Source organism: Canis lupus, chromosome 10 (assembly GCF_048164855.1).
Source record: "Canis lupus baileyi chromosome 10, mCanLup2.hap1, whole genome shotgun sequence".
Classification (NCBI taxonomy): Eukaryota; Metazoa; Chordata; class Mammalia; order Carnivora; family Canidae; genus Canis; species Canis lupus.
Genome location: NC_132847.1, coordinates 26656356 through 26668873, shown reverse-complemented (window position 1 = coordinate 26668873; position 12518 = coordinate 26656356). Strand labels below are relative to the sequence as shown.

General features: G+C 43.7%; 1 protein-coding gene across 5 annotated transcripts in view; it reads left to right on the top strand.

Moving 5' to 3' along the window:
* The window catches only part of KLHL3 (kelch like family member 3), a 114045-nt gene that overhangs the window by 28798 nt on the left and 72729 nt on the right, over positions 1-12518 (top strand). For 3 of the 5 annotated variants that reach the window (XM_072841152.1, XM_072841151.1, XM_072841148.1), the window contains exons 3-4: positions 568-674; positions 9275-9396. In XM_072841152.1, coding sequence (XP_072697253.1) covers positions 568-674; positions 9275-9396 — 229 coding nt within the window. Of the gene's footprint in view, positions 1-567; positions 675-9274; positions 9397-10194; positions 10308-12518 lie in introns of all 5 variants that reach the window. The other 2 variants (XM_072841149.1, XM_072841153.1) reach the window with 1 other exon arrangement.

Below are 12518 nucleotides of genomic sequence, written 5' to 3'. Positions count from 1 at the left end.
AAGATTGGAGCTTGCACAGGGTCTTCAGGACTAGCCTTCTTGGCAATAATGTTAAATCTGGGTGGGAAGATTAATACTTGAGTCCTCCAGACCTGGCTGGCCTCTTACCAGTATTTCATAGGTACTGAATCCCTTGGGGGAATTGTTAATACTTGTTCTTACTGGTGGCACACCTCACTGGCATGCTCATGCTCCTTGGCATTCAGCCAGTCACTCAGACAGCCCCAGGCTTTCCCCATTGCTCTCTAAGCTGCTGTCCCCCTGTCTCAGTCAGAGGTGATGGGGTTGAGAAGCAGAAATATGAAGACAAATGAAGGAGGCCTGGATTTGCAGCTAGAGAATAGTTGCATCTCTCTGTGTGCCTTAGGAAAGCATGACTGCCGGGCTTATCGGGGACGTGGAAAAGTTGAGTTCATACCCCTGCTTCACTCAGGGTACGGCAAATGTCCATGACAGCCTTGTATGATGGCAGCGTGGAATCTGGGTGGAAGAAAAATATATCCTTGTATGGCTGGGGGTGAGCATTGGTGCTGTGACCCATGCTGTCTCTTCACTGGTGTTTTACAGTAAACAGCTGTTATGTGATGTGATGATTGTGGCCGAAGATGTCGAGATAGAAGCCCATCGTGTGGTCCTGGCAGCCTGCAGCCCCTACTTCTGTGCGATGTTCACAGGTATGGTGAGGGGCTGCAGCCCCACTGAGAGAATATTTTGGGTGGTGGCATGAGGGGAAGAGAATGCTGTGACAGTCACTATGAGAAGCTTCTGTATCCTAGATACTCAGTTTTGCACCTCGGAGGATTTGATGCAACCAGCCTTGTCTGCAGCCCTTTGTCCACCATGAGGGAAAAAAGAGGTAGAATCATAGAGGTTATTAGTTCTCAGACATCAGCATGCATCATAGTCACATGAGGGAGATTTTAGAAGTGTAGGCTTTTGGATTCATCCCCAGGCCTCTGATCTTTCATTTTGCAGATGGGAGACACTGAGGCTTAGAAAAGGGAAGGGAGTTGCCCCAGGTCACATAGTAAATGAGTGGAACTTGGCTTCTTGATACCTGGCCCCATGCTGGACTAGCTTGTCCTTCCCTACCCGGTCCTACCAGGCAAGGTCTATGAACCTCCTTGAGCTTTTACAGGTGTGTGCAAGAGATTTGGGACAAGTGATGGTGGGGCTTGGAGGGGAGAATAAGACATAAATTTTCACCATCTGGCATTTGGTTTCATCACCTTTACTAGCTTTCTAGAGAGTCCCTGTTTCCTGTACATGCCAAATAGCCTTGTCCAACTAGTTCACATGGCAGACTGAATTCCTTGAAACCTGTGGGTGGAGTATCCTGTCTTCACTACTTCACAGCATCTCCCCTGTTCTATAAATCACTGCTAACTGAAGGCCAGATGGGCTGGGTGAGACCCTCAGACTGGGTCAGGTATGTCCCTTCCCCATATTCACCAAGTACCCAGTGCTGCTTCTGAGTGTGGTTACTATCACTCCCTGTTCTTGTCTGTTTGTTGGTATCTGCTGTGCCCTGTGCTCTGGCATCTGGTGTATCAGCTGCTTCTCATTCTGCAGTTTATAGCTTAGGTGTCTCCTCTGAGAGGCCTCCTCTGACCACCCCTGCCACAGTTCCCCAATATATATTTTTTATAATGTCTATCCCTGTCTTAAAATCCTGTTGTTGGTTGTCAACGTGTTCTTTATCTTTCTCTCCTCAATAGACTGTAAACTCCATGAAGACAGGGGCTGTTGTTAGGCTTGTTTGCTACCATACCCTAAACATCTGGTACACAGTAGGAGTCAGATGTTTTTTTTCAAATGAATGAATGAAATGTCTTCACAGTGGATTGTGAGCATTGGGCATTTGAGGACTACATCTTGTCACTGTTGAATCCTCAGAGCCAACCACAGGGTGTGGTGTTTAGGAGACAGTAAGTAAGTGAAATCTGAAAGAATGAATGTGGGCTTGTTAGGAATGGGTGAGTATAGGCGCCCAATTTTTGCCACATAGGATCTTACCTTTTCTTTATATGGCGCGTGGCCTCTCCTGGGCAAGAGTGGTTCTAGTTGGGGATGACTTAGCACTTGTGTTTTGAGAGTTCCTTACCTGTGGCTCCCTCTTGGCTCATCATGTAAAGGAGCTGGTTTCAACTTGAAGCTGTGCCTGCCTCTGCTAAGTGGACCAAGCCACTCTTATCTCTCTGTGAGCCCTTGGCTGGGAATTAGTAGCCTGGAAAATGTCTTAGAAAATCGGCTCATTTTATTACCAGAAGTTTTTTTTTTCTTTTCTTTTTAAAGATTTTATTTATTTATTTATTTATTTGAGACACAGAGAGAGAGGTAGAGACATGGGCAGAGGGAGAAGCAGGCTCCCTTCGGGGACCCCGATGCAGACACGATCCAGGACCCCAAGATCACACCCTGAGCCAAAGGCAGACCCCCAACCACTGAGCCACCCAGACGTCCTGATTGCCTGGAAGTTTTGAGCTATATCCTCTCTGGAGTAGTTTCACTCTAATACTAAGGTTTTTATTTGTTTCCCTCTTTCCCATCCATCTCTCTGTCTTTAAAATAATTCATTTTGTTTGCAGTAATTATTTAGTTACAGCTTCACTAAGTAGCTCTGCCAGTCATTCTTCTGTGTGTGTGTGGTTTTGAAAATCCAGTGTTGAGAGAGAAAATCTATCTGGAATTGTAGTTGTGGCTCTACTAGTTGCTAATGAATTTGCCTCTGGGGAGTGGAAGTGCCTAACCAAAAACAAGGTGATTCTGCAAAGAGAAAAGATGCTTCTGGAGCAGATCTTAGATTCTAGTCATTGAAGGGGGGAAAAAAACAAAAAGAACACAATCTAATGTGATGCCTAGCTCAGATCTTCCATTGAATCTGATTACTGCCCATCCAGCCATCCTTCTAGCCAGCCAGCCAGCCATCTCTCTGTCTCTATACCCACCCATCCATCTATCTATCTGAATACTACTCACATAGGTTCACTGTAGGGGAAAAAAAAAATTTTTAGAAAGATGTGGACAAGCCAAAAAACAAAAATAACCCCCCCACATGTACTATAACATATAGATTATGGTTTATATCCTTTCAGACTTTATACTTGTGAATATATACAAATACAAAATAAATTTTTAATATAAATTAATTCATTTTGTGTATACATAGTTGATGTAAGGTGTATACTTGAAAAAAAAATTGCTATTCATCACCCTGGAATGTTCTCCCCCCTGATTCCTTGCCTAACTCCTATTCATCTTTCATTACCACTTAAGCAGTGCTTCCTCAGGTAAGCTTTCCCATGACCCCCTTGGATTAAGTTAAATTCTTTTGTTATTTACTCTTGTGATACTTTATGCTTGTCTTTAGTATTATTGCTTATCTTATTACTTCTTCAATATCTGATTGTTCTTGTCAGTCAGTTAGGAACTATACCTGAATTCACCACTGTTTCCCCACTGACTAGCATGATCTTCCAAGTGGTAGGTGCTCAAAGAAAATTTGCTTAATTGAAAAAAAAAAAAGAAAATTTGCTTAATTAAACCAGCACTATATGGTCAATATATTTTCACATCAGTGAAATCACTTCTACATCATCATTTTAATGGGTTCATAAGATTCCGTTGTATATATCCTAATTGAAAATCAATTTCATTTTTGGTTAGAAAACAATTCTTTCTAATATTTTGCTATTATAAGTGATACTGTAATGGGAATCTTTGCCTCTTAATCTTATTTACCTTATGATTATTTCCTTAGAATAGATCCCTAGAATAAAGGCATGCACACTTTAAAGACTTGTGAGGCACATGCCAAAAATCCAAAGTGTTTTGAACAGCTGTACTAGCTTATACTTCAATCAACAATATATGAGATGTGTATTTTTTGAGGCTCCTTGGTTTTGCTTAAACCTTGGTGAAGAGATACAAACAAAAAATAACATTGTAAAATTTTGTTCTGATGATCAGGTTCAGCTTCAAAATCCATAAACTTAGTCATGAAAAGGCCCAGCTGACTCTTGTTCAATCCATTTCTCTCAGCATGTTTAAGGCCAAAATGAAAAGGAAATACTCGTGACATTCTTCTGACTTGAATGATGTGATTACAATCTTTTTACTCAGGCTTAACACATTTTTTTTTTTTTTTTGTCCTGAGTTCATATTGCCCAAGTGCCCCAGATATCACCCTGTTCCTTGACCATGTCCTGCCCAGAATAACATGGAAGAATGTGAAACAGATCTGAGTACCCACAGGAGAGTGTCAGGAGGCAGCCAGCTTGTGAGAAGATCTGGGATGGGCCATCAGTAACATGCAGCATTCCTTTAGCACAGCCACTGTAGAGGCCAGCAAGGCTGTGTTCCACCCATCTTTGTCCTGTGAATATGGATTACCTTAGATTCCCCTGCTCCCTCCCCTATGTAGCACCTCCATCCCCAAGGAAGCTAATTTTACCCCAATAGCTAAGTCAGTTTTTGTCTTCTTTGTCATGCCCTTCACTATGGGTTCTGTGTACTAGAGTATTTATACTCCATATGGGTCCCTACGTGTCATCCAGGTACATTAAAAACAACCCCATCGGGGATCTCTGGGTGGCTCAGCTGTTTGGTGCCTGCCTTTGGCCCAGGGCGCGATCCTGGAGTCCTGGGATCGTGTCCCTCATTGGGCTCCCAGCATGGAGCCTGCTTCTCCCTCTGCCTGTGTCTCTGCCTCTCTCTGTCTCTCTGTGTCTATCATAAATAAGTGAGTAAATAAATAAATCTCTAAAAAACAAAACAAAACAAAACAACCCCATCATATGGTGGTAAAGGAACCAAGTGTTAAAGAATATGTGGGGGCAGCCCCAGTGGCTTAGCGATTTAGTGCCACCTTTAGCCCAGGGCCTGATCCTGGAGACCCAAAATTGAGTCCCACGCCAGGCTCCCTGCATGGAGCCTGCTTCTCCCTCTGCCTGTGTCTCTGCTTCTCTCTCTCTGTGTCTCTCAATAAATAAATAAATAAATAAATCTTAAAAAAAAAAAGAATACGTGGGCTCAGGGTATGAACGCCCATCATCACTTGGCCTGATGGAAGTATGGGATTGCTTGCTGTCCTGGGCTCTCTGTTTCCCATAGATGTCTATGTACAAGGTCCTAAGGTACAGCCTGAGGCTTTAAAGAACTTTAAGACCTAGTCCTTTAGTCCATGCCACCATCATCTCTCACCTAATTTCCTGCGGTAGCCTTTGAATTGGTCAACCTGCCTCCTGTTTTCTTTGTTCACTCTCAGCCATTCTCTACACTGTAGCTATAGCAACTTTCCAAAATATCAATATGATGGATCCCTTAGCTTCTTAAAGTCTGTCAGGGGCTTTCCACTGCTCTCAGGATGAAGTCTGAACTCCTTGGCATGGCCCATGAGGCCATCTGGTGGTCTAGATCCTGCTTATATTTCCAGTCTTGTCTCCCTGTTCCTCCCTCTGCACTCTGTGCTTCTGCCAGACTCAACCTCTTAGGGACCTAGAACAGGTCGTGTTCTTTCTTACCTCTTTGCCTGGAATATATATTCTTCCTCATACTCAACTTCTCTTCTGAGTAACTATGACTCCTTCTCCAGATCTCATTTTTAGATCAGCAGTTCTTAACCATCATGAATCAGTCTGATAAAAACAATGGAGTCTGTCCTCTAAAAAGCATTTATGAGTTCCTGTGTGGTCATCGTTATGCATACAGTTCAGGGTACAGGAGTCCCTGCTTAAGAACGCTTTAAGCTGAGCCCTCTTTTCTAGTATTTAACATACTTTGTAATTGTTGGTTTACTTGTTTCTCTCTCCGTTGGACTGAGCTCCATGAAGGCAGGGCCATAACTTACTCATCTTGGTGTCTTCTGGCCTACCACAGTGCTTGGCACACAGGGACTTTTGATACATGGTTGTTGAATGAATGAGTGAATGAATGAGCGGGTGAATGAATGAATGAATGAACGAATATCTGCCCTTGATTGAATCATGTTCTTTTTGGAAGAACAGTCATGCATGATACTGATGACAAACAGACATGGAAGGGATTAAAAGGATGTGCACCTAACATTTTCTGAAAGTTCAAATGTGAGCTGGCTGGGCTGGGCCTCTAGGGAAAAACAGAGGAAAAGGGCTCTTGGGTTGACCTTGAAGATGGAAGGACGAATAGGGCTCATGTTTTGTTTTCTGGAAATATGTTGTCAGAGTAGTAGAAGTGAGGAAAGGAGCAAGAATGACAAAGCCTTTTTTGGCTTCTGCCCCTCAGGAATTACTGGAGTCCTTAGAATTATGAGATACCAAGAGGAAGCCCCTTTTCTTCCCCCCTTTTTCCCCCCTCCAACAAGTAATTTTTAAGGGCTTGTTATATGCCAAGCACTTTGTTAGGTGTTGAGGATATTTTGACACATAACCTTGATAAGATCTCATCCCTCTTGGTTCTTGTTTGCCTGGGTCTTATGTACTAAGTTGTCCTCAGAATTTGGATCAAAGCCTTGTTTGGGAATACTTTTATCGAGGTCATTAGTTAGGGTTAGGTTTAAATTACACAGGGATTTATGAGAAATGAAATGCGGTCTATAGTTAAGCCAAGATGCAAATACCAGCCCTGTCTCTCACTGGCTATATGCAAATACCTTTTGAAATGCCAGTTCTGTAATTTGTAAAATGGAAATAGTACCTACCTCCTGGGGTTGTTACAAGGATCGAATGAAACAATGTGTGTAAACCCTTAGCAGAGAGGTGCTGGCACACAGCAGTAGCTATTATTGTGACCACTTTCAGAGTCTGTTTTAAGCTGAAGCCTTAGTTTGGTGCAGTAATTTCTGCTCAGCCTTAAGAAATACTAAGATTGGATTTGACAAGTCTGTGTCAGGTTTCCAACTTCCTGTAAGGGAACTTTCTTAAAACATAGATTTTGTTTTTGAGGCCATGATTTTTCTTTCACAATGTTTTTTTTTCACTCCTTGCTTATTGAAGTCTTAAGCACTTCATTTAGAAAATTAGAAACGTCAAAGTCAGGTTAAAGAAGCAGGAAAAAAATCCCCTAAAGTTCCACCATCTAGAAAACTGTGTCTTAATGTTTGCTGTACATTTGATTAGTAGGAATGATCTTTCATTCCCCAGAAATATACAACTTTTGCCCATATATACTTATATTTTCATATAATTCCAGGAGTTTGCACTTGTTTAGCCAAAGTTACAAAACTGACTGACTAATATGACTCTCAGGTACAGACTCCACAGAGAAGAAACCATCAGGTTGGGCTCTGATTTCGCACTCACATAAGGGCTACTGAATCTCATGGTTCTTGCATTCAGGTGGTTTCCTCTTTCAGTCTTTTTTTTCTAAGGCCCAAGTTCTTAACCAAAGAATTGACTGTAATTATTGTTTGCATTATATTTATCAACTGGACTCTTACTGATGAACTTCTTAATAGCTATTAAAAGAGATGAGTTGAACTGATTTCCTTGGGTGTGTGTTTTTATTTATGGGTCTTGGAATAAACTCAAGAGGGAGATGGTGAGAGCCTGTCTAATGGGTGCAGTAGAAATCCACTATCCTTTCCTGTTTCCCCTTCATCCCTCTGTCCTGCTACAGGGCCCTTGGTACTTTTTCACCAGCTTCTACCAGCAGCCTGAGGGAAGACAGAGCAGGGACGGGGGGAGGTCTCTGGTCTACCTGACCCGGCAGTGGAGGGAGTGGGCAGGGTTCACAGTGTTTTTCCTCCCTTGCCTCCCTGTCGCAGACTCATTCACATCTCTGACTGTGTTTGGATGGGAATTGTGGATTGGTGGAGGCATTGTGTGCAGCCCGTGAAACTTGGAGGTGGGCGTCTGCAGCCCACACACTGTACTGTACTTTATTTTCTTGGCTCCATTGCCCACATTCCACAGAGAGAAAACAACTACCCAGGCTCTGTTTTCATACTCACACAAGGGCTTCTGCATCCCTGTTCTTGCAGTCAAGTTGCCCTTTATTTCAATCTACAAAGACACATGTCTGGCCTGTCTCTTCCTTCTGAAATCAGCAGCAGCTTTTGTGGAATGAACTTGGCTATTAATAAACCCATGTGCCATCTAGAGAGGACAGACCAAAGGTCGGGGCCTCAGGTCAGCAGATGTGGTGCTACTGCTGCCCTAGTTCACAGGCTCTGTCCTTCCTTTGTTGGATTATTATCAGGGCCTCCCAACTGTTTTCCCTGCCTCTGATCCAGCTTCCACCATGCATTCAAACTTTTTTTTTTTTTTTTTTTTTTTGCATTCAAACTTTCATTTGAAAATACCCATCTGTTGATATCATTCTCTGTTTATAACCTTTTAGTGTTGCTACACTTAGGATGAAGTCCAATGTCATTTGCACGACTTACAGGACTCCGCAAACCCTGGTACCTCTCCAGCTTCCTCTTGCTGTCACCCATCCCAGCCTCTCACTGTTCCTCACATTTGTCCTTTTGATACTTTTTTGCATTTACAAGGTTCCTGCATCCAGCTCGTGCTCCCTCATCTTTGCTGCCTGTGGAAATACCCAGCTTAACTGTAACCTCCTACTAGGATGGCTTCCTAGGATTTGCTGCTCCATCTTCTGCATTCTTGAGATTTAGTATAGAGTAGTGATTATGAGTGTGGGCTCTAGGGTCCTCCTCCCTGGTTTCAGTCCCTGCCTGGCCCCTTCCTACATGTGTGACTTTGGGCAAAATGAAATTCCACCCTCTTGTGCCTCATTTTCTTCATCTGTAAAATGGGGATAATATTAATGAAACTCGTGGGTGATTGTGAAGATCGAAAGAGGCACCACTTCCAAGGGCTTACCACAGCGCTTAGCCACAGCATTCAGTAAATGTGACTTTGTGTTATTGTTATACTGGTACTTTGTATAGATCTCAAGGAAGCTCTTACCACTTCATGTATTTTTATATATCTGCCGTGCTAGACCACATGCTCCTTGAGGACAGGTATATATCTTATTTACTTTTCCTGGCCCTGTGTGTATATGTTTACAGGAAATGTTGGTTGAATGAGTTACTGCACACAGATGTGCCATCAGAATGGAAATGGGCAACCAATAGAATGGGAGGGGGGAATGCTTTGAATTGGCTTCAGACCAATTCGAATGATTTCAGACCCAAAGTTGGTGTGACCTAGATGTCAGCTGTTTTATTCTCCTCCATGCCTGAATCCCTTCTGCTGCCTCCTGGTGCTTTTATGCTGCCAACACAGGGCAGGAGACTGAAAGTTAAGCACCAAGTTTGTGTCCATTTTGGTTTTGTTTTGGACTGCAGGTGACATGTCCGAGAGTAAAGCCAAGAAGATTGAAATCAAGGATGTGGATGGGAGGACGCTGAATAAGCTGATTGACTACATCTATACGGCAGAGATTGAGGTGACCGAGGAGAACGTCCAGGTAAACTCAGCCCGAGCTAGTAGCTCATTGCACACTTAGGGCCACCATTTTATAGCCTCATTTCACGGAACTTTCAGAACAACTCATTGGGTAGCTGGAGAGGAAATCAAAGCTCTAAAGAGGTTACGTGACCTGCTCTGCATCACATGGCATGTGGGTGGGTGAACGACCCTCAGACTCATACGTGCCTGACAGTGGCCCTCATGCTCTTTGCTGCTAAGCCAGGATACCTCAGAATGAGCTTGGGCCCCGAGCAAAATGTCTTTATCTCATGTTGGTTCAAACACTGGATGGAGGAAGAACTAAAAGCTTGGGTGACCCCACTTCTCCCCAGTTATCATGCCATCTCAGGGATTTGCAGTATGGATTGTGAGGCTGTTAAAATTTTTTCCTGTTTCTACATTAGTCAGCCAAGTTTCCCTGAGCACTCATGCTCAGAGGTGGAGATACCAGGCACCAGGTATGAGCCTCAGCAGGGGAGTGCAGCTGTGAAATGTGTGCCTTTTCCTCCTTTTGCTTCCCTGCCCTCACCCTCAGCCATTTGGAACCTTGAAAAGAGTCAGTGAAGATACTGCGTTGCCCCAAGCTGTGTGTCTTTACTGTGGGGACACGAGGAAGCAGTGGCCTGCTTCAGTCAGGAGATGGTTGAGGGTATGGCCCACTCTGGAAGCCCACAAGCCCCTGGGCTAAACACAGAAATACTATTTCTTGTCATTAAGGGCCTTACTCTTTCAGGGAAGTGCTGGAAATTACAGGTGATGCGAAGGATTTTTCTTCTTTCTTCTTTTAAACATACAGTTCCACCTTATTTATTGTGAGGCAGATACCTCTCCAGTGACCAGAACACCTATTTCCCTTATCCAGAATCCCACCTCCTTTACCAGGATCAAGGCATTTGGGAGACTACATTGGTAATCATTTATCCATTCAATTCAACTCAAATGTTTGTGTGCCAGTTATATGCCAGGCACTTTGTTGAGCACAGTGGTTGTGACAGCAGTAGTGACTCCATTGCCTGCTGCCATGCAGTTTGTGGTCTGGGGGTGAGGACATTATTCATCAAATAAGCGTACAATTTCTGCACAAATCATGCTAAGTTCTTTGAAGGAAGGGAACATGATAGAGAATGTCAAGGGGACTCAGTCTGGATGTGTGAGGGGATCTGGAAAGGGCTCTTTTGGGAGATGGGATTTAAGCTGCAGCCTGCATATGAGTGGGAGTTAGCTTGGTGTGGTTGCAGGGTCCTTTTGAGGGTGCAGGCGGGCTGGGGGTCTGGAGGTGCCCTGTATTCGAGCCTCCAGAGCCCGCCTTTCTATAGAGCCTGCTTTGTCTCTGGCTTCTGCACAGACTCTCAGATTGTACAGTGATCTAATCTAATAATCCCTTGACCTTTTACAAGTGAGGTATATTTTATACCCAGTAAAACACATGGCCATCCCGTTTCTTTTCTGATCTTTTTCGTCCAGAATGGAGCAGGCAGCAGAGAACTCCCATCTCAGATCTAGGAGCAGAATTGAAACACCTAATTGACTTTTGAGCAGTAACAGTGAGTTCAGAGTAATTGGGTATAAAATGAGTATAGTGCATGTATTGAGAAAACATGTTACATGTTTGACAGTTACATTATTGTCACATTCATATTCACTGAAATACTTTAAAAAGTGATGCAAATGTTGAGATTTATAAGATGCAAAAAATTAAATCCTTTGCAGCTCTAATGAAAAATGCTCAATGTCAACCTAAAAATCTACAGGGGGTAAATAATTTTTTAAAATCTTGCATTAGGGTCTAATTAATAACTTTAAGAAAAATATTTATTTATTTTAGAGACAGAGAGAGTGAGGGGTGGAGGGAAAGAGAGCCTCAAGCAGACTCTTTGCTAAGCACAGAGCCCTATGCTGGCTTCCATCTCACAATCCTGAGATCATAACCCTGAGATCACGACCTGAGCCAAAACCAAGAGTTGGGTGCTCAACTAACTCCAACACTCGGGTGCCCCTAATCAATAACTATTAATCATATAATGTGGTTGGCAGAGTAATGGCCCCCTCCCCCCTGGTTCCCCTCTTCCCAAATGTTCATGTCCTAGTTTTGGAACCAGTGAATATATTAACTCTCCAAGATGAATTTACCTTGCAGCTGGAATTAGTGTCTCTGATCAGCAGAACATGTGATGGGGGGTTACCTTGGATTATCTGCACAGGCCCTGTGTAGTCATGGGGGCTCTTTAAAGTGCACGGGGAGGGGGATAAGGAGAACCAGAGAGATGTGACCCAACAAAGGCTCAGCTTGATGCTTCCATCTTTGAACCCTAGGGAGCCATACACCAAGGAATGCAGGTGGCCTCTATAAGCAGAATAGGCAAGGAAACATGCCCTCCCTTAGGTCCTTCAGAAGGAATGCAGTCCTGTTGACACTTCTGTATCAGTCCAGGGAGACCCATGTGGGGCTTATGACTTCCAGAAGTGTCAGAAAATGAATTTGTGTTGTTTTAAGACACTAAGACCGCCCCCTCAACACTATAGATGGGGTTGTAGATTGTATAATTGGAAGCAGCTTTTTCTTCCTTCTTTATCACGTATTTGCTGAGGACCTCCCCACCCAACCCCCAGGAAAATACAAAGTGTTCACAAACTTGGGTAATTAGAAGTCGTTCCACTCTGGATCCTAATCTCCTGGCTGGGTGTTTATCTTTGCAGCTTTGGTCTAACCCAGTGGTAGAGTGTACGACCCTGCATTCTTAGTTCTTATGGCAGGTAGCAGCAGATAGACTCACCAGAGGACTCTGTATAACCTGGCTTCACCGCTGCTTCTTATAAAACTACCTTATAGAGGGAGGGCAAGGGGCCAGAGTGAAGATGTGCAGGTTCAGAGAAAGAAGTAGAAGTAGTGGGACACCTGGGTGGCTCAGCGGTTGAGCTTCAGCCTTGGCTCAGGTCATGACCCCAGGGTCAAGTCCCACATTGGGCTCCCTGCAGGGAGCCTGCTTCTCCCTCTGCCTATGTCTTTGCCTCTCTTTCCATGTCTCTCATGAATAAATAGATACAACCTTTAAAAAAAATGTAGATGTAGCAGTGAGGCAGGGGTTGAGTTTGGATGGAGAGGCCTGGCTCAGAGCCGAG